General features: G+C 52.9%; 1 protein-coding gene across 4 annotated transcripts; it reads right to left on the bottom strand.

The window, feature by feature from the left end:
* Positions 1 to 41: 41 nt before the first annotated feature.
* LOC127597530 (CUGBP Elav-like family member 2) lies at positions 42 to 22,959 on the bottom strand. 4 transcript variants are annotated; one of them, XR_007961668.1, is made up of 14 exons: positions 22,645 to 22,958; positions 13,869 to 14,059; positions 11,804 to 11,886; positions 10,713 to 10,761; positions 10,130 to 10,264; positions 9,393 to 9,472; positions 8,385 to 8,546; positions 7,762 to 7,822; positions 7,488 to 7,622; positions 7,245 to 7,373; positions 6,257 to 6,433; positions 6,009 to 6,152; positions 5,110 to 5,295; positions 42 to 3,155 (listed from the first exon to the last, which is right to left on the bottom strand). XR_007961668.1 is itself a non-coding variant. In XM_052060621.1 (13 exons), the coding sequence occupies exons 1-13, from the start codon at positions 22,740 to 22,742 to the stop codon at positions 5,168 to 5,170; spliced, it is 1,572 nt and encodes a 523-aa protein (XP_051916581.1). In that variant the 5' UTR covers positions 22,743 to 22,959; the 3' UTR covers positions 42 to 5,167. The 4 variants fall into 4 exon arrangements, 3 of the variants coding, with proteins under 3 accessions (XP_051916581.1, XP_051916585.1, XP_051916582.1); XM_052060621.1 differs by having other exon boundaries at positions 42 to 5,295; positions 22,645 to 22,959; XM_052060625.1 differs by lacking the exon at positions 22,645 to 22,958 and adding an exon at positions 19,649 to 20,053 and having other exon boundaries at positions 42 to 5,295.
* Positions 22,960 to 23,683: the final 724 nt, after the last annotated feature.

Raw genomic sequence — 23,683 nt, 5'->3', positions numbered from 1 at the left:
TGTACGCCACTGAACAAACAGCACACACGAAGACGGCGTCCATGAGGGGAAAATGGTTTAATTTGGAGACAGAGTCAAAGAAACACACCACATATGAACAAACAGCGACCAAAAGAAGAACAGAGTTTTTTTTTTGTCTACACACTCTGCTATGGGAGGGGCGGGGGGATTAGGGGTAGGGGGGGAAAAAGCACACACGCACGCACACAAAATAATCTACACAAATTGTTTTCCCAAAAAAAAAAGTTTTCTTTTAAAGCAAGGCTCAAACTAAACGCTTAACTCTTAAACTAAGACAATTATCCGCACGTCAAAAATCCAGATGACAGCACAAATACTAACATGAAACTTACCACCATTTAGAGGATCGCGCCCCCCTCCCAGAAATGGATTAACTAATTGAGGAGAGTAAAGACAAAACCAGGCAAGTTTTTTTTTTCCTTTTGAGTTTTAAAGACATAAAACGGTGATCGTAATAATAATAATAATAATAATAATAATAGCCTGACAGCAACAAGCAAAAAAAAAAAAAGACCTGGTCAAGGAGGCCAAACAATTTAAATTTCTTTCCTTTTAATTTCCAATATCAAAAGCGTCACTGGTACAAAAGACATTATGAACAACCAGTCGTAAAAATTGGAAAAAGCCTGCATATGCCTCAGATTTTTGTTTTTTGTTTTTTATTTTTTTCCTTCTGATCCCTCCTTCGTATGCGCTCACCAACACAAGGTCACAGCGAAGCGCGCCCGCTTTGGCTTTTCATCGAGACCCCCAAACAAAAGCAACACTTCTATTCATCAGCCGAGGAAACAACATAGCGGCGCGCGTCCGATTTGCCCGAGACGAGATGGAAAGAGGCTGCAAAGCCGCCGCGCCGAGCGCCGAGGGGGGGGGGTGTGATTGTTGGCAGCTGCCATTTGGTGACGGAAGCCCCTGAAGTGAGACTGGCTGTACACGGCGGGTACGTCCACGGGTACATTTGTGCTTTCTCCTCTAAACGCTTTGCCGCGCGCCCCAAAAGACGACGACACGATGCTCGACTGACAAAGTGGTTCTTGGAAACGTTCGATCGAGTCCAGGTGGGGGGTCGCAAAGTGTTTTCAGTGCAGGAGCTCACGCCCGCCCATCTATCGTAGTTAAGAGACGTCTGAATGGATCTCGCTCTCTCGATATATATATTTCTATATACGGGGGTGTTTATTTAATCGACAAATGCTTCACGACACAATACAGTTACTAACGACACCCAAAATATTCTTGGGGGGGTGTGGGGGTGGGGTGGTTATTGGCGTTTAAGCAAGTGACACACAAAAGGCCAAGTGCAGCAATCTAAGCAAGGCCCGATAAGGATGTGTAGGCAGTTTTCTAGACGTGTATGGCACTTGAATTATTGTATTGCATTAGATCATATCCAGTTAGAAAAAACACCGTAAAAAGCATTCAAAAGAAACGCACACTACGCTCGCCCCACAAAAGCTCCCGTCTTTGTGCTTAGTGCTCCTTCGCAAGACAACACGCATTTTGTGCACTTTTTTTTTGGGGTGGGGGGTGGTGGGGGTCTTGTTCGTTTTGTGGTGGTGGTGGGTTGCAGACAAGGTGACAAAAACAAACCCAATAAAGCTGTACACGTGTCGTCAATTTTGTTTCTCACACATCAAAGAAATACCCTGAGTTGGCAACTCATTAGCGCAAAAATCTTGGGGGGGGCTCTAGAAGTGGTTGTTTTGGTGTGGTACAATAAAACAGAAAATCACCCTTCGGGCAAGTGTAAACTTTGTGCAGAAACAGTGGAATGTATTTGTAAACCAACACAGGCGTGGTGGGAATTAGGGAGGGGGGGGGGGGTCACAACTCCAAAGGGGCGGGGGGGTTGAGTGAGTGGTCTCGTCTTCAGGGGCTCCCGCATTGAGGAGCGCACAAACCGCCATCAAAAAACAAAAAACAAAACTCGAGCTTGTCGTGGAGCATCCAAACTTTTGACACATGGGCACTTTGAAAAAAAAAAAAAAAAAAAAATTGGCTATCATCTGCATGATCAACAAACATTGGAAATCACACAAGGCATCCAACAACAGTGAAAGCATCCGTATTAATGAAAAAAAAAAAAAAAGATCTGTACATAATCATTCACAGAAATCAACAATACGTACCAAAGACATCCTGAAACAAATTTCGAACGGATGCTGAGGAATTTTCAAATTGAGTAGAAGTGACTGTCACTTTTTTTTTTAAAACCACAGCGCCCCCCCCCCTTTTCCCACCACAGATGACATTACAACATAAATCTACACACCCCACAAAAACAAAGCCAATGTTTTTGCCTGGGTTCTGTTAGTTCGACCTCTATAGATTCAATGGTACAAAATATAGGTCATCTAAGTGTGCATTTCAACCACAGATTGTCTATTTGTGAATCAGTTCTAAAAAAGTTGACTCGTGTAGGTAGGTAGCCATTTCTCCAAACTGAGCAAATGTACCTTTTATTGTGCCATTGGTAGTATAAAAAGAAATGTCGAAATGAAAACAAACTCGAATTTTCAATCGCCCTGATGGAGAGAGGGGGGAAAAAAAAAGTCTTCACACTGCCCGCCAAATGTGGCGCTCCCTCGAGAGGAGCGCCGACAGGTTTTTTTTTTTTTAAACGGATCAGGGAAAGTTTAAAAAAAGAAAAAGTGGTTTCCAAGCCTTTACTTTCTTCAACATATTGCTAATGGCACCAATAGCACAGCTGGCGTGCCAATCCCTGTATTTAACCCTACCGAGAGGTATTAAAAAAAAAAAAGAATAATAAAAAAAAGCTCAACTAAGAAATCCCACAGGTTTTTAAAACATTCAGGGAAAAAAGAAAAATGAACGTAGGTACGTTTTCACATTACTGTCGCTTGACCTCTCTCCCATCTCGTCACATTTTCAATACAAAACAAAAGACAAATGATGAACACGCATGCAGAAACCAGTCAGGTTGAGCTAAGTGGGCGGGGCCAAGTATTGGTCAGGCGATCTTAAGAGAAACATCACAAACAATGGTGGTGGTGAGGATGAGGAGGAGGAGGAGGAGGAGGAGGAGGAGGAGACCAGCGGGGAGCGCGCCTTGCCTTTCAACATCGTGAAGACATGCTAGGCTAATGATGAGCAAACAGGCATGGAGATTTGTTCTAAAAAATCAAACAAAGGGATAAAAACACAAGAGACAGACAGAGCGAGAGAGAGAGAGAGAGAGAGAGAGAGAGAGAGAGAGAGAGAGAGAGCAAAAAGTTAGGGCCACGGCACATGAATCGTTCGAGCCATGAGGCACCCTAAACAACAATCAACACACAGCCGGGTTCCCCCAAAAACAAGATGGCCGCCCCTTCGCCGAGATGCAAACTCCGGAAGTCGAGCGGGCAATCGTCGAGCGGCAATCGTCTAGCGGACGATCGTCGAGCGGGCAATCGTCGAGCGGGCAATCGTCTAGCGGGCGATCGTCTAGCGGGCAATCGTCGAGCGGCAATCGTCTAGCGGACGATCGTCGAGCGGGCAATCGTCGAGCGGGCGATCGTCTAGCGGGCGATCGTCTAGCGGGCGATCGTCGAGCGGCAATTGTCTAGCGGACGATCGTCGAGCGGGCGATCGTCTAGCGGGCGATCGTTGAGCGGGCGATCGTCGAGTGGGCGATCGTCTAGTGGGTGATCGTCGAGCGGGCAATCGTCTAGCGGGCGATCATCTAGCGGACGATCGTCGAGCTGGCGATCGTCGAGCGGGCGATCGTCGAGCGGGCGATCGTCGAGCGGGCGATCGTCGAGCGGGCGCGCGATTCTTGGTTTGGACTATGTGCATTGGAGCCGGAACAATCAATCAATAACTAGTCAACTATTTGGGTTATCACGGACAGCCGTGGTTTCGCTTCACTCCGTCCCGAAGGCGGCGATTTCTTCAGCCTTTTCAACACCACACGTTGTCGGTCGGATCCAAAAGGCGACGCATTTTGCAATCTGCTCGTGGGGCCAAAGCGCCGCCTGAGGCATCGGTCCACTCACGAGCCCTTTGCGGTACCCGACGGCGCTGCCTTGCCTCGCTCATCGCCAATCATCAATTCATGGCAAAGCTGATGTATTCCAACAACGGCGGAGTTGTGATTTGCCGTAGTGTGGCTCACTTGCAATTGACGTCGCGTTGAACTCGGAAGCCAAAATGGAACTCGTCACCCTTGGCATTGATCAGCGGCCAAGAAGTGGCTCTCACTTTCATGAAGGTCGGCGGGGGAATTTTGCTTGGTTCCCATTTAGTTGGTGCAGTTTCAACGACAACACCGCCTAAACCAGGAGTGGGGTCCAATTCATGGATGGGACGGTCCTGAGCACAATCTTTTCTCGCAGGCTGTAAGCGGCGGGACGCAACGGAGACCGGAAGAGTCACCGAAAGGCATGTGGTGGTTCCACACGGTGGTGGAGCCACATTTCACGTTTTCGGGGGAACCCTGACAAGAGGGCGGCGACAAACAGTGGAAGGTAAACGACACACGACAACGACGCCTTCCACAAAACAAAACCAAAACCACAATCTACACGGACTGGACTGGACTGGACTGGAGGAACTCCCAACATGCAATGTACTTGGCACCGAAAAGATCCATCTGGAGTCGAGCCCAGATGGATGGAAATGACTGCGGGAGGGTGTTAATAAGAACAAGAATAAAGACAGACAGACAGAGAGAGACACCGAGAGGGAGAAAGACATCGAAACAAAGAGGGCGACGTTCACAACGGGTGATGAGACGGACTCATGTAGGTAAAGAAGCACGCTGAGAAACCCACGCGATCCTTAGTCAACCTGTCTTAAGCGTCAGCTGAAGGCAATTTAAAAAAAAAAAGGAGAAAAACCAAAACCAAAACGCTCTAATCTTGCTCCCTCCGGTGACAACACCGACTCAAGTGAGGCTCATAAATAATCATACATTAAAATACTCAAACAGCAGGAATGAAATACAGTAGACGTGAAAAGATCATTGCAAACTTCTTTTTGTTGTCGTCGTCATTTTCGTTTTTTGAAGGAAAGCCACACGGCTCCTTTCTCCGCCCCCTGCCCCCCACCGAGTCTGTGCTGTGGTGACTGGCCGGAGGGCGAACTTACCCTAGCGTCGCTAGCGTTAGAGCTGGGGAGCATGGGGGGGGGGAGGAGGGGAGGGGGATCAGTAGGGCTTGCTGTCGTTCTTGGAACGCTTCAGCTGAACCTTCAGCCGTTTCATTCCGATCTGGAAGCCGTTCATGGCCTGGATGGCAGCTTGCGCCGAGACGGGATTGTCGTAGCTGACGAACCCTGCGGACGCACAGCGGGGAGCGGGACGGTCAGATGCCGTCCGTTCGGCAGGACCACCGACGCGGGCGTGCGGATTCTCGACGGCGCCGCCGCCGCCGAGATTCATTCGACGGCCGGGAGCAATGAGAATATTCGCTGCCGGCCGTCGGCTACGCGGGCAACCAACCGCGCTCCTCTTTGGGCCACTTTGGGCTTTTAGCGGTCCTCTGACTGACAAACACTGGTTGTTACCGACCAAAGAATTAGAATGGAAGGAGAAGAGTGAGAATTCAATGATGATAAATCTTTTAGATTTTAAAAAATTACATAAAAGCCGAAAAAAACTCAGTCCCCCATATTGGCCAAAAAAAAAGAATATTGAATCGGTGGGGGAATATCTGACAAAATACAAGGGAGAAGGAAAACGGCGGCTTCAAAATTTGCCCCCCCCCCAAAAAAAAAGACGATTGGGGATCAGAAATCTGTCACGACAGCTGTTAAAGTATTTCAACTGACTACAGTGAAACTCCTCTACAACGAAACCTACATGGGTGAAAATACCCCCGAGTGTGAAAAAAATCTTCATGCATTAAGAGAAACATAAACAATGGTGGTGGTGAGGAGGAGACCAGTGGGGAGCGCACCTTGCCTTTCAACATCGATGGTATTTCAAAAACTTTTCAAAGGACCGAGTCCGGGCCATCGTCAGGAAATTCCGTCGGCGGCGCACTCACCAAAGCACTTGCTCAGATTGGTCTGTTTGTCGATGAACACTTTGGCCGACACCACGTTCCCAAAGGGCATGAACATCTGCAGGAGGTCCTGGTCCCCAAACTCCTGCGGCAGGTGGTAGATGAACAGGTTGGCGCCCTCCGGCCCTGCTCCGTTCGCGTCAAACAAAAGGCCAGGAGCTCACGTTACAGAATCCCCCTCGCCGAAAAGGAGCCTGACCGACGGAAGGGGGGTTGGGGGGCGCGCTCACCTTCCTTCTGGTGCCCGGGGATGCTCTGCTGCAGGAGCGGCTGGGGGTAGAGGGAGGGCAGGGCCGAGGCCGTGTACTGCTGCATGCCCGAGTAGGCCTGGGTCAGCGCGTCCATGGAACTGGCCGCCGAGCCGTTGGCCATGGACGAGCCCAGACCTCCGTTCAGAGCCCCCATCCCTGCTCCAAAGACGAGGCCCCGCACACCCACGATTTGTATTACGGCGGCGAGGTGGCAAGACTACTTGCAATTACAGGAACGAGTATTGATTTGGGCTTCTAATGACTTGCCCAGCGTGAAGAAAAACACTCCGCGCTTTCCATTTGCCTTCCCCACGTCACCGACGGCCTTACTATCGAGGTTCGACCCAGAGAGGGAACAAGAACAATTGCCCGGTGCGGGCCGAACGCTAAAAGCTTCGCATCGTTCAAAAACTCGCCGTCTAATCTGAAAAGCGAAGCTATGCTCAACATTTGAGAGCGGAAAGGTTGGGGGGTGGGGGCGGGGAGGGGGGGGGGGACGGACAGTTCCATTATTTGTGTCCATCGTTCAGGGATGGCAATGGCTAGTGATGAAAAAAGCAGAAAGGGGCGTGGCCTGGACGGGGCGACCAATCACAACAAGTAAGACATCACACACGTCCAATCACAGGGCTGTTTACAATCGGAAGATGGAAAGACTGATCGGGAGAGCACGTGAAAACTCCACAATAAGGTACCTGACCCCCCCCCCCAAAAAAAATTGTCCAAACTTGTTCGTTTTGGAGATGTTTTGTGATAATAAACCAAATTTCCGCAGCATATTAACTCAAAATTTTATAAAATATATACATCTCTCCCTCTCTTTTGATTTTCGATCAATCTGGTCCCGATCCCCTGCAAATGGTGGGGGTCAAGTGTACAGGAAACAAACAAGTTGTTTCACTAGACTGGTTCATTTTCAGCCCTTTTTTTTTTTAAACGTGCGGCAAAAATGTTCAGTGGTCCTTACCGCCGACGCCGGCGGTGAGAGCGTTGAGGTTGTTGAGGCCAACGGAAGCCCCGGTGAGACCCTGCAGGGTGCCCAGAGACGCCAACGTGTTCATGGCGGCACTGGCGCTGGAACCCGCCGTCGAGCCGGCTGGTGAGGGGACACGCGCACCAAACACAGAGTCAAATCCCATGCGCGCATACCGTCGAACGCGCGGGAAGCCGAGAGGCCTCCGCATCGGCCGGGCCGCGGTGGCGAAATCACCTGGGCTGGCCAGAGCTCCGAGCGCACTGGTGGCGGCCGACAGGCCACTGGAAGAGGTGGGGCTGCCGGAGGTCTGCGCCGCCGCGGCCGCTGCGGCTAACGTGGCCAAATTCTGCAGCTGAAGCGGATTCACACCTACAAAGAACAGTTCCGGCGTTGGTCAGAGAGAGCCGGCACCCGAGACATTTTGCGAGCGTTTGTCATCTCCGAGCCCGACGGGTCCTTTCGCCAGGCAGTAAAAGCGACCCGCGCGTCGCGTGGGCAGCCAACTCACCTAGCCTCTGGATACTGTTGAAAGTGCTCTGGTTGCTCGTGGAAGCGGCCTGCTGCAGCAACTGAGGAAGGGATGAAATTGGAAACGCTCAGTCAGTTCCCGACAATTTCACGCCGAGATGTTTGACCGCTCGGCGAGAGGACGGACGGCGCAGGAGACCGCCGTCGTCGGGCCCTCCTGTTGCCGTTCGATATCAAAATGCCAAATCTTAATTGGAGGCATTGGCGGTATTCCACAGTGAACACCCCCCCTCCAAAAATCCCTCTCATTTCAAAAGAAGGATTCTTTGCATTCTATGATCCCGCCACTAGATGGCACCAAATTCTGCACAACCTACTTTTGAAGTAGCTTATTCACGGTTCAATGCCAATTTGCACAATTTAAGGGAGCATCAAGTGAGTGGACTTCAACGGTAAGGTTTGGTTGGAACGCGCCGTTTCTCCACGAGCCCATATGCCACGACGATATGTTGGAGACGTCGTTTTATTTTCTTTTTTTTTTCGTTCCAGCGATCGCGGGTGGGCTCCCTGTGCGGACTCGAGTTTTTGAAACGACAATACTTCTGGTTTAACGCCACTTTTGTGGCACGAAAGAACGAGTTTGGCGCAGTCGAAGCCACTTACGGCCAGGTACTGAGGCGTGAGGCTGCCCAAACCGGCCAGGTTCCCCCAGGTGGAGGCGCTGTTGAGCTGCTGGATCTGCTGCACCAGTTGCTGCTGCAGACGGCGCTGCTCTTTATCCCGCTGCGTGTCGGCAAATTTCACCACCAGAGGCGACGAGCAACCCTGAAGTGACAGCGACATAAAAAAAAAAAAAAAGGAAGCAGAAGGAAAAAGAAAGAAAGAAAATGGTTGGGAAAAACAAGCCTGGGAAATTGGGAGGACTTGGCTTTGAGAAATACAAATAAGATCGGGGGCGGGGGGCAAGGGGCGTCGTCGTCGATGCCCGAAGGCTTCTTTTGGTAGCCGCATTCATACAAAGCTAACACACAGAGGACATGTGCCATGCATAGCTTCTGAGAGGGCGCGGGACGATGGGGCTCGGGCCCCGAACCCGACAGAGTCCGCCCGCGCGTGACAAATGGAAGACGGCGAATTCAAAAAAAATCAAACCAGGCAAACGGCAGCAGACGTTGACGGGGAGAGTGCGATGCGACAGACAGCGTCGACAGTGGGACAGGCGCACAACGGCTCAGACAGATGCGTGCGGAACAAAAGGGCATGCGCCGCCGAGGGAAAATGGCCGCCGCTGTCGCCGCGGCCAGGCGGGGCCAATTTGAGACGGCTGTCAAATGATTGCCGCCCGGCTTCCGAGAGTCACGTGGCTAAGCCAGGCCAAGGAACCGGAGCCTCAGTTCGGCCCCCTTTCCGACGGACTGGGGCTGGGCTCCGACAGGTCAATACGATTCCGTTTTGATCAACCGTCCCCGTCTAGCTGGGGAGGTCGGCAGTGCTACGTCACGTCATCTAAAAACATTTTTTTTGGGGGGGGGGCATGTTTGGTTGTTTTTTTTTTGCCACTGTCTGGCCTAGACACTTTCAAGCTTTTCCAACACAAGGGGGCAGCAGAGTATGTGGGCAGTCAATGGGGGGGGGGGGGGGTAGAAATAGGTGTTGAGGGGGATACAGTACCTCCATAGTCTGAGAGTGATGCATGGTTTTGATTGCATTCTGTGCCATTGCCCTGGTAGCAAATGTGACAAACGCACAGCCTGTAGGAGGAGGGGGGGGAGGGGACAGGGGGGGAACAATAGGAGAGGGAGGGGACGGAGAGAGGGAGGGACAAGAAGAAACAAAAACAAGACAAAAAAAAAAAACAACAACAAAAAAGGTTTGGACAAGTCGTTATGAACCCCCCCCCAAAACACATTACAGTCACAGAGAATGCAGACAGAACCCCCCCCCCCTCGCTGGTTAGCACACAGAGAAAAGACGACAACGGAACAGGAACACATGAGCACGACGAGTTGGCAGATTAAAAAAACAGCCGCCCGGAGAGCCTCCGCCGGGTGGTGAAAACATTCATCTTAGAGACGCACGCACACGTTTATACATAAACATATGTAGATACATATACACACATATTACACACACACACACGCACATTCAGCTACGATTATCAAAAGAGCTGAAAATACCCCCCCCCCCCCCCAAATGTCGTATGCAGGTTTCTAAAATTTGAGATGTGCTCTGATGAGCCTTTTGTGCTCGTGGAACGAACGGCGGCATGTCGAAGAGCGGCGGCGGTTGCCAGGGCGACCGGTCCCATTGTAACCCGGACGGCCTCAAGCGTCGTACCGTTAGAAAAGCCTTTTAATCGGAGAGGTGGGCGGGGGGAGATGGCGTCAGGGGGGGGGGCCGGCGCTTACCTCTGCTCTGCCCGTCGGGTCCGCGCAGGATTCGGCACTCCTCCAGCTGGCCGAAGGACGAGAACATCATCCTGACCTCGTTCTCGCCGTATTTCTTTGAAACCATTCCGATGAAGAGTTTTCTGTCTTCGACGGCTGCGGACGCACACAAATAAAAGGCGGGAGGGGGGAGGGGGGGGGGGGGTCAGAACTCAAGCTCTTGACTTGACCAATTAGGGTAGAGCAAAAGCAAGCCTGTAGCAAGCGGTGGCTCCTGCCTGCTGGCGTCACGCCGACACGTTCTCGGCTCTCCGTGCCGGAACAAATGTGGACAACTTACAAGCTTTGTTTTCCTCCTTGCCTGCTCCTCCAGGCAGATGATGATGATGATGATGATGTATCATCCATTCTTGTGCCCCCCCCCCTCCCCCTCACCTCTCGTACCTACGCTCCCTCGGTACCTTTTTAAATCCTTTAATCCTCCTCGCGCTGAGCGCTACATAGAAATGATCTGGCGCTGCCATTGGCTCAACGAGAACCTTCACTTGATGCCACTATTCAATAACGACAGTTTTTATATTTTTAAAAGTCAAAAAATACTCACCGCTTGTTTTCTCACTGTCGGCCGGTTTCATCTGAATAGGATGATGCATCTACGGAGTGGAGAAGAAGGGTGGGGGTGGGGGTGGGGGGTTATCGAGTTATCGGCATGCGCGTGGCGTTTTCTGCTTTGCCGTCTTCTCGTCGCGCTTCTTCTGCACATTTGGCCAGCCGCTCACCACCACGCGGCCTGAGACGCGGGGGCCAAATTTGGCATCTTCCAAATAGGCGCAATAACAAGCTCAGAACATTTGGTAAGGCGAGTGGGCGGCGGGGTGTCTGTATCTGACGTTTCTTTATTGCCGCTTAAATGGAGCATCGTTTTTTTGTGTGTGCGTGTGTGTCCTCGCACGACTTTGTCCCAATCGATTTTTTTTTTTTGGTTGCACATTTTGACAGCCATATGGCATCAAAGAATAAACAACACAGACAAGAAGCGCTAGCAGCTTGTATGCGCGGAATTAAAAAAAAAAAAAATCTAAAACGGTCAGGGGAGGGGGGTTTTTTTTTTTTTTTTTAGAAGCACGAAAGTGAAGCAGACAGATGGCCCACTCGATATGGCTACCCGCCCCCCCAGTCACTGTCATCCAAACTCGGTCACCTCCAGCCGGTGCCAGTAAGGCTAACTTGCGATCGTTTTTGACTCCTCTAGGTGGCGCCCTTGGTTTAAAGATGCAGTGGAAAGCATTGCATGGTTGTATTTCAACCAAGAGCTCCCACCATCTTAGTGGAGTCAAAAAGATATCGCAAGTGCTTCATGAAGCTTCGTTTTCCCCATCGTTGCTTTTTAGCATTTGAATCAAATGCCGAAGTTGCCGTTCAGAATCGTGAACATTCGTGGGGAGATTTGCGGAGCTTGACGTGTGTCCGGTTTACACCGGCCATATTTAAGGCCTACTTATTGAAGACCCCCTGCCACCCCCAGCAACAAAAAAAAAAGTGTGTCATTGATTCACGTGGGCTAGCATGACGAATGCATTCCACTTGAAGGTGAACGGCTGCTTGGCTTGGACCTCTTGCTCGAGCCACGGCGGAGTATTTCATGGTTTAGCCACGGCGGCTTCCGCGGCCATCTTGTGTGTGCTGCGCGCTCACCCCGCTTAAGGTCTTGATGTTGTGGAGGGCGTTCTGGGCGTCCAGTGCAGCTTTTCTTGTATAAAAAGTTACAAAACAGCATCCTGTGACAGAGAGAGGGAGAGAGACCAAAAATTTCAAAAGGGAAGCCGAGCTGGCAGGATGTTTTCAATTCATCGTTTCTTGAAATCTGCCTTCAGAAAATCAATGAAGAAAACCCCCCCCCCCCCCCCCCCTCAAAATGGAGCGAGCTCTCGTGCTTCGAGCCATTCTCTTATTGTCACTTGCCAAGTTTCATTCCCATGGAAACGTTCCAATGTGGAACATTGCAGAAACCTTTGGGAGATTTCCCGCAAGTTTTAATGGCGGAACTCCGATTGTAGGGGGGGGGGGGGTGTTCAATGGCAGTTCGTGGGAGCCCAAACGCGGGTCAAGAAAGCCCCAACACGTCCTGCGGAGCGCTACGGTCCGCCCACCTTGAAAGCGTATAAGCGTTCAGACGGCAAGAGGGAGAAAAAAAATGGGAGAGAGGAAGAAAGAGGTGGTGGTGGGGGCGGAAGGAAGGAAAGAAGGGGGGGGGGGGGATGGAGGGGCCTCTCATCCTTCCGTCCCAGCAGACCGCCGGTGGCGTTCCAGCCTGTCGGTTTCAGCGGGATGGGGAAGTGGAGCACTGCAGCGTCTCTGACCTACATAGTGCGTATTATGCCGGGGCGCCAGGGGCGGGGCGGGCGCTCTGCCCGACGCCGATAGGCGGCCGCACGCCTTTGCGCCCGGCGACGCCGCGTCGGGGCGCCGTTTGACGCGGGTTGAAAAAAGGAAAAATCGGACGGGGGCTAAAAACAAGCCAAAAGCAAATAAACATGAGCCCGACCGAGAGCATCACGTGGACCCCCGCTTCTCCAAAGGGGGTGCGAAAATGGGCGGAGGATGCGCGCGGGGGGTGTGGGGGGGGGGTATGCGGATATGGCAGGATCTTCAGCTCACGCAGACAGCTGTGCCTGGGCCACGTTGGCTTTTCCAAGACATTAACATGTCAATGGGCCATCGCAGCTGAAACGCCACAGGAGGAAGTCGATGGGTCGGTGCCGCGCTGGGGGGGGGTTGGGCTTTTAAAAAAAAGCAGCCTTTGAACCACCACCGTGTGTGTGTGTGGGGGGGGGGGCAACACTGCCCTTTACACACACACACACTCACATTGATGAGCCTGTGCGATCTCTGCCATTTTCCAGCAGAGCAGGCATGTCCGGCTTCGGGCCCCCGGGGGAGGGGGAAGGGGGGGGGGCGGTTGGTTTGCATCGCTCTCCCGGCCTCAACGCACCCAATTCAGACGATCGGCATGAGAACGATCGGCGTGATTTGAAGCGGGCGCGTCGCTCAACGTGGGCAGGTGTTCGGACCTCCCCCCCCCCCCCGTTCCAGAGGTTCTCCCGCAACGGCACGGCCTCATCCGGTCAGTCACCCTTTGGTCACGGCGGCACGAGTCGTCGTCGTTGGATCTTGGGAAGCGTTTTGTTCAAACGTGGTGGGTTTCCCTGAACGGAAACGAAGGGCTCGCCTTGTTTCGTCGCCCGGAGAGTCACAAGCGCTCCCCCCCACCTTGGGGGGCGGCGGGATCGGCAGAATCCGACAAAGTCGGCGGCCATCTTCAAGCGTGGCCTGACTCGGCCCAGTTTTTAGTTTTTTTGTCCAGCATCCTTTTTCAGGACCTCTCCGTTGTCGCGCAGCAAAAGAAAGTGAAAGAATGACGTTGCCGTTAACGCCGCAGCGGGAAACGGCCTGCGTCATTTGTTAGCATCCTGCGGTGAACTCAAATGCGCCGCTTGCTCGAAATGTCATTTGGCGCTCGCACGCGCAGAGCCGGTCTGCGGATGCAGTGAACAACCTTGCGTTTTAGACGACGCGGCACCGTCGGCCGCAAAGCAAAAAGGAAAATCTTGCTCTAATGCGGCTTATGGAAATGGCTTTTAAGACGACTCAACGCTGTCATGCGAAAGCACAAACGCAGCTGTGCTGCAAGAGCAGGCGGGGGGTGGGGGGGGTATATATGCCGATATGCGACCGTGGGACAGCGCGAAGGCGGTCCTACCTTTGCTCTGAGGGGGGTTCTGGGTGCGATCGCGCAGGATGTTGATCTGGTGCACGGCTCCAAAGGGTTCAAAAAGCTCCTTGAGTTCCGTTTCCGACCAGGAGCGAGGGATCTGGCCCACAAACATCTTGATGGAGTCCGGGTCCGGCTGATCCAAGTGTTCCGACGACCCGTTCATCTTCATGCCGTTGCTGTGGGGAAGAAGGGCGGGAGGGGGGGCACATAATGGACCATTGAGTGAAATTGTCTCTGAGACATCCAGCAACTCAGCCGTGAGATTGCCTCGTACGCGTTTGTCCGTTTTCCGTGCGGTTGTTCGCTCCGTTTCCACCTCTGTTGGTTATTGGCTAAACGGTTGATGTTAAGCGTCGAGCGACTTGGCGGAGTGGAAAAGAGGTGTCCATTTTCTGTTGGGGCGCTTTGAAAAGCTTCCAGGAGAGCCGGGCGGGACCCACCTTGAAAGTCGCCATCGGGCGATTGGCGGCGAAGTCGATAACGAATCGCGGGGGGACTCCGCATCGACTCAGGTTCCAAAACATGCGCATTGAATTAAATGAAAGGATTCTGCCGGATATGAATATTTTCTATAATATATTTCAGAATAGCAAAAGCGAGCGCAGCTCTTCTCCACCACCGTCGGCTTATTTTCGGATAAATATCGTCGCGTCCCCACTTCACTCGTTAAGTAGCAGCCAATTCCGGACCACATCTGAAAAGACGTTTAAAAACGTCTTTGGGAGCGAATGAGTTCAAGCGGATGTAAGAGGCGGAAAAGAAACGGCGCCTATTGCTCGCTAAGCAGAATCGGAATCCTGCCTTGGGTGTGAAGGCGGGCGGCACGTCGTCGCAAAGCGCAACCGGGATTCGGAAAGCGCCCCGGACGGGACACATCGAGATAAAGGTGGACTTCAAAAGACGGTCGCGGCGAGAAGAAAAGGGCCATTTTTTTTTTTTGCACACCGACCTCTGGACGCGAGCCATCCATCGCTTACAAAAGGAGCCCAGACGTTCGGCCGAAACGCCAAACTCCTTCAGGGATTTCAACGACATGCTAGCGAGTAGCAGTTGCGCTAGCTCTCCTCCCCGAAATCCAAAGCGGCGTTCGGCTACGAAAGCTTTTATTCCCGCCGCGTCGTCCACATAGCAGAGCCACTTGGGAAGCGCCTGGCCTCCCCACCCTTGCCCGAGCGACCGTCTCACAGGCACCGCAGAGCTCGACAAATGGCAACTTCGCGACACAATTTCTTACTCGGGCACACCGCGGATGGTACGGGGAGTAACCCGCGGATTCGTCAGCGCGGCGGGGGAACAATGGTGCATTGTTCCCCACCGCCGCCCGACGCCGTTCACCACGAGGCGACGAGCACAATGGGCCGACTCAGGGGGGCGCTTGGGAATCCGCGGACGGCCGCGGCAGCGTTTGCGCGATGCCATTTCGCAGCGGGCGCTTGGTTGAGAAAACTGCAACATTAAAAAAATAATAATAATCTATAAAATGTGTTGGTGGAATGAAATACCAGCAACACCCGCATTGGAGCCGCTCCAGTATTGTCAAGTCTTGTTTGCGAGCGAGCGAAGAAAGGAACGGGCAGATTGACAGGTAAATTGGCTCAAAGCGGGGAAAGTGGGGGTATTCTTCCGTCACCTTGGCTCTGCTCAGGAAACCCGCCACAGCTGCAATCAAATTTGGTTTCGCTGACGGGCCGGAAAGGGTTGACGCCCCGCAGCAGCTGACGCGCTTCCCGCGGCGGCGGCGGCCGTGAAAGTCGAAGATTTATGGCAACCCGCTGCTGAGCTGTGACCGGGCAGGCACGCCGGCGACACCTCGGCGAGGCCCATAATAGCAACCCGGACGCCCGGCGGTGGGCGCCGCGTGTCCGACCGCGTCATAAAGCGCCGCGGCGACGTGAGGTCAATGAGGAGAAAGACGCGTCGCTTGCCTGCGAGCGCAAGTCGCCGACGCGGACCACATTTTTTGGACACGGACCACGGGTGGCAAACTCGAGGGCCGGGGGGCCAGATCGGGGCCGCTGTATCATTTTATGTGGCCCGCCAAAGCAAATTGCACACGTCATGACGCTTGCTAAAATCTCAAGCGAAATGTCAAATTCGCATATGTGTTGGGTTGGTTCAACAAGGAAAGAGTCGGGTCACGGCCAGTCTCTTCAAAGAACACCAAAAGTTTGGGGTTTCCGACCCCCCTACCCTTTTTTTTTGTCAAAGTGAGCGATACATCAACTGCAGCAAGCCCCCAAAAGGCCGGCCGGATGGGAGCGCCACACCATGGACGATCGCATCCATTGGACGAGTGCCAGGTTGCCTCAAATTAAAATATTGATCCTGGAGCCGTTGTGGTCGGGGGGGGCAACGTTCCGGACCGATGTCGCTTTCCCGACCATTACAGTAGAAACAAGTTTTGGCTCACTGGCCCGAGGCTGCGGTGACAGGCTACGCTGCTGTTTGGCTTTATATTTCACACCGCTGAGGGGAAGGGGGGGGCAGTCACGCAGAACAGCTGCTTGCTGGCAATTACCTCGAGTACATAACGACTTGTTTTCAAAGCACCAAACTCAATTTTTTTAAAAAAAGGGGGGGGGGGGGGAATTGGATAGGAAAATCTTTAAAAAAAACCTTTTCATGTGAAGCGCTCTGCACAAGTTCACATTAATTAAAACCCCGCGCTCCACTTTCCTTTATTTTCCCATGCGGGCAAACAACGGACACTCATCTTCATTGTTGCCCCCCCCCCCCCCGCCTCGCGTGTGACGACAGATGCGTTCAAATCACGTTTGTGGCCAACAAGCCGGCAGCATTGGAGGATGCCGCCGCCCGCGCCATTAACTCCGTAATGGCCGCGGGGTCCCCCGCAGGTGTCGGAGGATGCGGCTAAAGGGCGAGCCGGCGCGTCGCCTCCCAAATCAACGTAAACGCAGCGGAAAGCGGGGGGCCAATTCCACCTTCACATCGCCGCTTCCCGTACTCCCACTTGTCCCTTTCGTGTCGTGAAGGAACGTTGGACGGAAGACGACGCTGCGCCGACGACAACTAGGACATCCGACGAATAGCAGGCGCTAAATATAGTCCGCCCCCCCTCCCCGCCCCTCCCGCCCGCCCCCGACTGAGCTGCTCCACAAAAGCATCAATCCAAAAGAGACGCCGGCCGTTGGCGAGGCCGAGCGACTCGCAAACTGAGAGGTGCCCTCATTCCGACGCTTCACATTTCCTCACGCGGTCGTTATTCGGAACAACGGCGCAATTCTGGCCGGCCGAGCGCCTGCGCGTGTGCGCTAACAAGCGCGCGCTTCTTTCTGCCCTTACATAACGCTTCCACCACATCATCTTTTGTTCGGGCTATCTTGCCACAGAATTTGCTGCGTGGCTATTTTGCCGTCCCACCGTTGCGGCGGCGAGCCGGTTTCTGCTCGTGTATGCCCCCCTCCCCCGTAGAACTCGGCGCTGTCAAATGTGTTATCGAGTCAAGCGTTCCAAAGCCTCGGGCCATCGATGAATCCGCCCGAAAGACATGCGAGTTTGCAATCGACCTGAACGTGAGTGCGGCGCAATCCTCGCCCTCTCCCGTCCTATTTGGGACCGAGTGGGGATGACGTTCGCGCCGGTTCGGTGCAATCTCGTCTGCCATGTGGGCCACGCCTCAAATTTGGGTTTGGTTTTTGGGTCTCGACGGGGATATGATGGGTATGCTCACACCTCTGCCTCAAGTTGAGCCAGGAAAAACTCCAAAGTCAAGATGGCGCCGGTTCCTCAGGACGCGCTCTGAAGCTGTTTTGCCGGATGCAAATATCAGCAACTAGTCGAGTCTCTGCGTTACGTGCTTGCACCCGCTAAATGGTTAGCAGATAAGCATCCTTCATTTCTTTTTTGGGGGGGGGAGTTGGTCATAGTTCAGAAGCCTTGTTTTCCTCATTGTGCGTGGGGTCTCTCGCATAACCCCCCCCCCATAAAAAATAATGCGGGCATGTCTGTGGGTGGGCCACTAATCTTTTCCGCATGAAATAAAAAGTAAAAATAAAGTCCGGCTGGGCTTTGTCGTCAAAGACTCGGCGCGTTTGCTAGCGTCGCTTGACACTCGTTTGTCGCACCGAGCAAGTCGCGCGCGTTCCCGTCCACCCGAAAATGCAGCTCAGCTCTCCGCATCTTTTGGAGCTCCTTCGACAACTAAAGACGCTCGTTTGCGAGACGTGTATTGGTGGCCGTTGTTCAATCAGCCTCTCCCTTCGCTTGGCGGCACGGCTGCGGCGCATTGCCTTTGTCACATCTCGGCTCGATTCCCGTCATGCACTTTCATTTGGATTCAGCCGATCCTCCATCAAGCGTCTCCAGATGCACCAAAATGCCACCGCTCGCCTCTTGACCGGCACTCACAAAGAGGGATCGCATCATTCCTACTCCGGCATCCCTTTTTTAAGATTCTCCGATTGCTTTTTCCAATCTTGAAATGGCCTGCCCCCCCCTCACCTGACCTCTCTGAGCTCCTCCGCCCCTACACACCGAACGCTATTAAAGGTACGGAGTACTAAGCTCGGAGGGCATGGAGCCTTTTCCGTCGCTAGTCCCCATCTTTGAAACTGACTGTGACAATATGAATAAAAAAATAAAAATGGATTGTTCCTGCTCCAAGATGCTAAGAATGGAATCGTTTGGGGGTTCGCGGTGATCAACGTCAACCAAGAGTGGTTTGAAAGCGACCCCTCTTCGCCGTATTTTGTACCGAGGCAATTACGAGAACATTTGAGGTGTGGCAATTTGTACGACAAATTTTGGCATATCGGCGGCCGCAGGTCTCGGTCCGTCTCGACTCCCAGCCGCTTCAGTCGCCATTTAGTTTGAAAACTCCCAGCCGCTTCAGTCGCCATTTAGTTTGAAAACTCGCCCCAAACCTAGTTACTGGCGACAACTGGCCGCTTTTAAGCCATGCCGTTAAAAGACGGGGCCTGTGGCGGAGACAAACACGGGGGCCACTTTCTTTGGCGTATGGAAAAGAGGAGTCTTCGCAAGCCTGTTGTTGACACGGGTCCGGTCACAAGATCTTCCTCGGAGGCTCAATAATCATTAGGGGTGGGGGTGGGGGTGGGGGGGTTCCCGCGGTTAGGTAAGCGTCCCTACAGGGGCGGAAGAGCGGTGGGCGGCGGAGCTAGTGTGGCTAAATTGGGGGGTGGGGGGTCGGAGAGCAACAAACATGTCGCGTTCCACGAAAACCGAATATGAGAAAACCTGAGCAAACGCCGGCCTACTCCACCGTCCGCTTCCCCTTTCAACTGTTGACGAGCGAATCGCCTCGCAGACGACGACGCCAACTCGGCCCACTTGCGCGATTCGGTTTTTTTAAATTTTTTAACCAGCGACAAGCAAGGTTCGGCTCGCTTATAAGAGCACATTTCTTGGTTGGTTTGGACAACAGAGCGAGAAGCACATGATGCCCGAGTCGCCGCGCGCTCGCTAATGTCGCTAAGCTAACAAACACGCACACACACGGACCAACAACACTGCTCCGTTTTCGGTCTCGCATGACCGCAAAACGAAGACCGCCGGGGGGGTTCGTCGAAACTCGAAGCGGCCGGCCGTTATTTCGACAATACCGACCGAGTCGCGTTCGGTTAGCCGGCCGTTTTCGACGCGTTAGCCGTTAGCTCCTCCAGTTGGGCTAAGAGGCTACGACCTACAAAATAAAACGTTTCATCATCTACACCCCCCCCCACCAAGCGCAACTTCAAAAACAAAAAAAAAACCGGCGACCATGAGCAAGTATCGCAGGTACTTACATGGCGTCCCCCGCAGCCATTAACCGACTATCAGTCAGCGGTAGGTAATCCAGGCTATACGACGTCGAAGTCATACTCTCGGTGCTGTCTTTAAAAAATATCTATATACAAAAAAAAATGGCCGTCTAATCTCACAATGGGGGCAAAGAGAGCACGTCCGCGCTCACTTGCATGAAGGCAAAGCAGGCGACGAGCGAGAACAGGTGCCGACTGACTGCCGAGAGACACACGACGACGAGGGGGGAGGAGGAGAAAGAAGAGGGGGTGGTGTTGTTAGGGTGGGGGGGGCGTCGCGTTCTTCTTCTTCTTCTGCTGCTCCTTCTTCTTCTTCTTCTTCTTCTTGCTGGTCGTCCGATCGCATGTGAAGAAGAGCAAGCCCGCTCGCTCCCCCCCCCCTGAAACGCAAGCAACGAGAGAGCAGGCACGGGTGCAGCAGCCCCAGCCGCGCGGAGAGGACAAGTGAGAAAGACGACAGAGGGCTGCAGTACGAGCAGGGGCGTGGTCAACGCCGGGTTGGAACCCGGCGCAAATACCAAGTCATTCGACTCGCTTTCGCTCTCCTTAGGGGCTCGGGTGCCGTCTTCGGGCGGTAGGCGACCCTCAACCGGTCGCCAAGCCATCGCAGGGCACGCAGGGACGAACCGCCATCCGCGCTCACAATCACTCCGATGGACAGTTTGGAGTATCCCATCAGCCTGCCGTGCATGTTTTTTGGAATGCGGGAGGAAACCGGAGCACCCGGAGAAAACCCACGCAGGCACAGGGGCAACGTGCAAACTCCGCACAGGAAAGCCGCACGGCCCGGAATCGAACCCCGCATCTCTGCGCTGTCAGGCGGATGTGCTAACGAGCCGTTCACCACACCGCTTGTCCTGCGACCGGTTCAGGGTGTACCCCGCCTACTGCCCGAAATGGGCTCCGGCACGCCCGCGACCCTCCCGAGGAGAAAGCGGCTCAGATCGCGGCTAGACGGATGACTATTAACGGTGCGCCTCAAAAGAACTGTTTCAAAACATTCCATTTCGATAACATCCTTTTATTGAACTTTTTTTTGGTGCAACCAATCATGAACTCAACTCGACCGACGTTTATTCCATTTCAAGATTGGAGGATCTACTTAAAAAAAACCAACAACTCCAAAATGGGGAGCCGGCGAAGGGATGCCAGAGTCGTAGGAGTGATGTGCTCGCTCTTTATAAATAGCATAGCAGTCGAGAGGCGAGCAGCGGCATTCTGGACCAACTGGAGACACTTAATGGTGGATCGTTTTGTAGCAGTCATCCGGACGCCATGTGACAACGGCGTGAATGAGCGTTTTGACAGGTTTTGAGGCTAGCTAGCTAGTCTGTGATTTTATACAGGATACTGTTTGTTAGCATAAAGGTGGCAGACCGCGGCGCGACAAACGTATATTTTGCTGACGACATTTGCAGCGATACACTTTTACCCTCAACTCTGCGTGCGTTTTTGTGTTTGTTGAAGTGGCAGTTGTTGCGACCTTTCAAATGACGTCAATGCTCACTTCTGTCAGCCAGTCTCGGGTGCTTCACTTTCGATGTTAGCATCGAGCCATCTGACTTTGGTTCGATGAAATGAGATGGCTGGTGAAACATTTTCGAGCGTTTCCTATATTTTAATAAATGACCGTCTCTTCATAGGCGCAATTTCAAGGCATGGCCATGAACCGGCGCCTAACCCGGGTTGGGATGCAGAATGCGCCGGCCGGGCGGGCGGGCGGGCGACCTATTTTCCCCTCGATACATGCAGCCTACTTTGTGACATGCGTTCGCGTGGCGCTCAAGGGGATGCTATAAAAAGGGAGACGAAAGCTCTCGGGAGAATGTGCTTTTATGAAATCAAGGCGGGGGATGAGGGGGGTGGGGGGTGCAACAAGAGCTGCAGCATGCACAAATTCACTTTGACTCTTTTCGGGGGGGGGGGGCTGACTGTATATAGGAAACATGTCTTTCTCACTGATGCTTAGTATAGACAGTTGGGGCCTTCAGATGCAATTTTAAGTTGCTCAGTGACAGCCCTGCGCCCCCCCCCCCAAAAAAAATTAGCAATGTGATTTTGAGAACATCACACTATGATTGTATGGCATAAAAACTGAATGTTTGTCGTCGTGGGTTCAAGATGAGGCACTTTCCAACATCGCAGCCTCCCCTTTCCTTAATCTCAAATGATTCCCGCTGTACAGTCATCACATCATAATCCCACCAATGTACTGCGCTTTTGTTGTTGACGTCGCATTTTTTTCTTTTTTTTCAAATTAGTACTGCGTTCAAACACATGAAAAAGGGAAAGCTAATCGCCTTGAACTAGGAAATGTCCCATTTTTTCTTTGTCGACTTTTGGACAGCAGCAGTTTGCCGAATGGCGACCGAGCCTCGAAGGCTCTCAAAATGGAGAAGCGAGCGAGGGAACGTCCGTTGTGATTGGGGGCGGAGGGGAGGGGAGGGGAGGGAGCCCCCTGGTGGAAAGAGACGCGCGAGCCTCCAGACGACTCCAACTTCGGTCACCAGTGCCGACGCGACCGTTCGTTGCTAATTTGCCGTCTTTTGTGAGTTTTGGAGGCTTCGGCGTACGTCGACCCGCCCCGCCCCGCCTGCCTCTGCCGCCAGAAGAAGAACAAGAACGAAAGGAAATGGCCGGACTCTATATATTGTTGTCCATCAGATCCAAATCTAGCGTGTGTATCTGAACAGCATATGTCGCAAATAGCCTGCAGACAGATCACATCCATGTGGTTTTTTTTGGGGTGGTCGAAAACCAAGTGAATTCCCACTTGATTCGTCGCCTTTAAGAGGAAATAATCGAGAAATTCAGCATCGGGGCAACCGAACAGCCTGAAGTCAGGATGACATCCAGGCGAGACAAAGACGATGTTCACACAAAGCCAGTTGGGACGTTACACTGAGCGGGTGGGGGTGGGGAGGAGTTGTGTGGGTGTGTGTGTGTGTGTGTGGGGGGGGGGGGGTCAGAGCAGAACGTACCTGAGGGGCAGGTCCTCGGTCCTGACGGTAGGGGGGCAGCGCATGCTGTTGGCATACAGACCCTGCACCAGGGCCAGCTCGGAGGAGTGCTCCAACATGGGGGCTGCGGAAGGAAATGGTCGCGGGAGAGAAGCGCTCCTCGTCGGCTTTGCTCTCTCTCTCTCGCTTAGTCCGGCTGCCTCGCTCGCTCGCTCCCAGCCCAGTTTTTCCCTCTCTCCCGCTGGAGTGCATCCGAGCGTGGAGCCGCCCCGCCCATGCGCGCCTCCTACCTCTCCGGTGCCGGGGCCAAAATAACCCCCCCTTTGACAGTTTGCGGTACTCGAATGCGTCGCCGCCGCCGCTTACGGCGGCGAACCGCTTTTGCCACACTTGCCCTGGGTGGCGCTCATCGGCATCTGGATTAGGAAAACTCAACAAATGTTGCGGTCATGACCACCAACATATGACAGCGGAACACGATTCACACGCATACATATTCTTTATCCTCTGTAAAAAAGCACAAAAAAAAAGACTACAGCAGCACACGGAGTCAGTTCGAGGTGAACGTCTTCTTTTTGCGGTAGTTTGCGCTGTATTGCCCCCTAGTGGCCACACCACAAAGGGCACGATGCCAAAGGGCCAAAATCATGATGGAGGTGCACGCTCTGCATTGTTCACATTGAATTCATTGATTACCGTTTTCTTTAATAGAGGACAATATTATAGTGTGCCATTTTTTTCCCTTACTGAAAAGATTTTGCAAAACAAGTGCCGTTGCTTTCCGCGGTGTTGGAACACGAATGACATTTCCAGGGGCCGAGACGACAGACGCTTTTCGTCCACCACACTGGACGAAGTGACAAGTGAGCACGTTCAACACATAAGCCGCTTCAAAAAATTGGGTTTGGCCCACAATATTCTTCACCGGCTTGGAATCGCCAAATCCAGGGTGAACGTTTGGACACGACACAGATTCAGAAGAAGGTCACGTTTGCCGCGGGGGATTCCACATTTGACGGGCTGTGCGCCGTCTTCTCTGAGAATGTGCCATTTGAGAAAA

Source organism: Hippocampus zosterae, chromosome 3 (assembly GCF_025434085.1).
Source record: "Hippocampus zosterae strain Florida chromosome 3, ASM2543408v3, whole genome shotgun sequence".
Lineage (NCBI taxonomy): Eukaryota > Metazoa > Chordata > Actinopteri > Syngnathiformes > Syngnathidae > Hippocampus > Hippocampus zosterae.
This window is presented reverse-complemented; position numbering and strand designations above follow the sequence as displayed.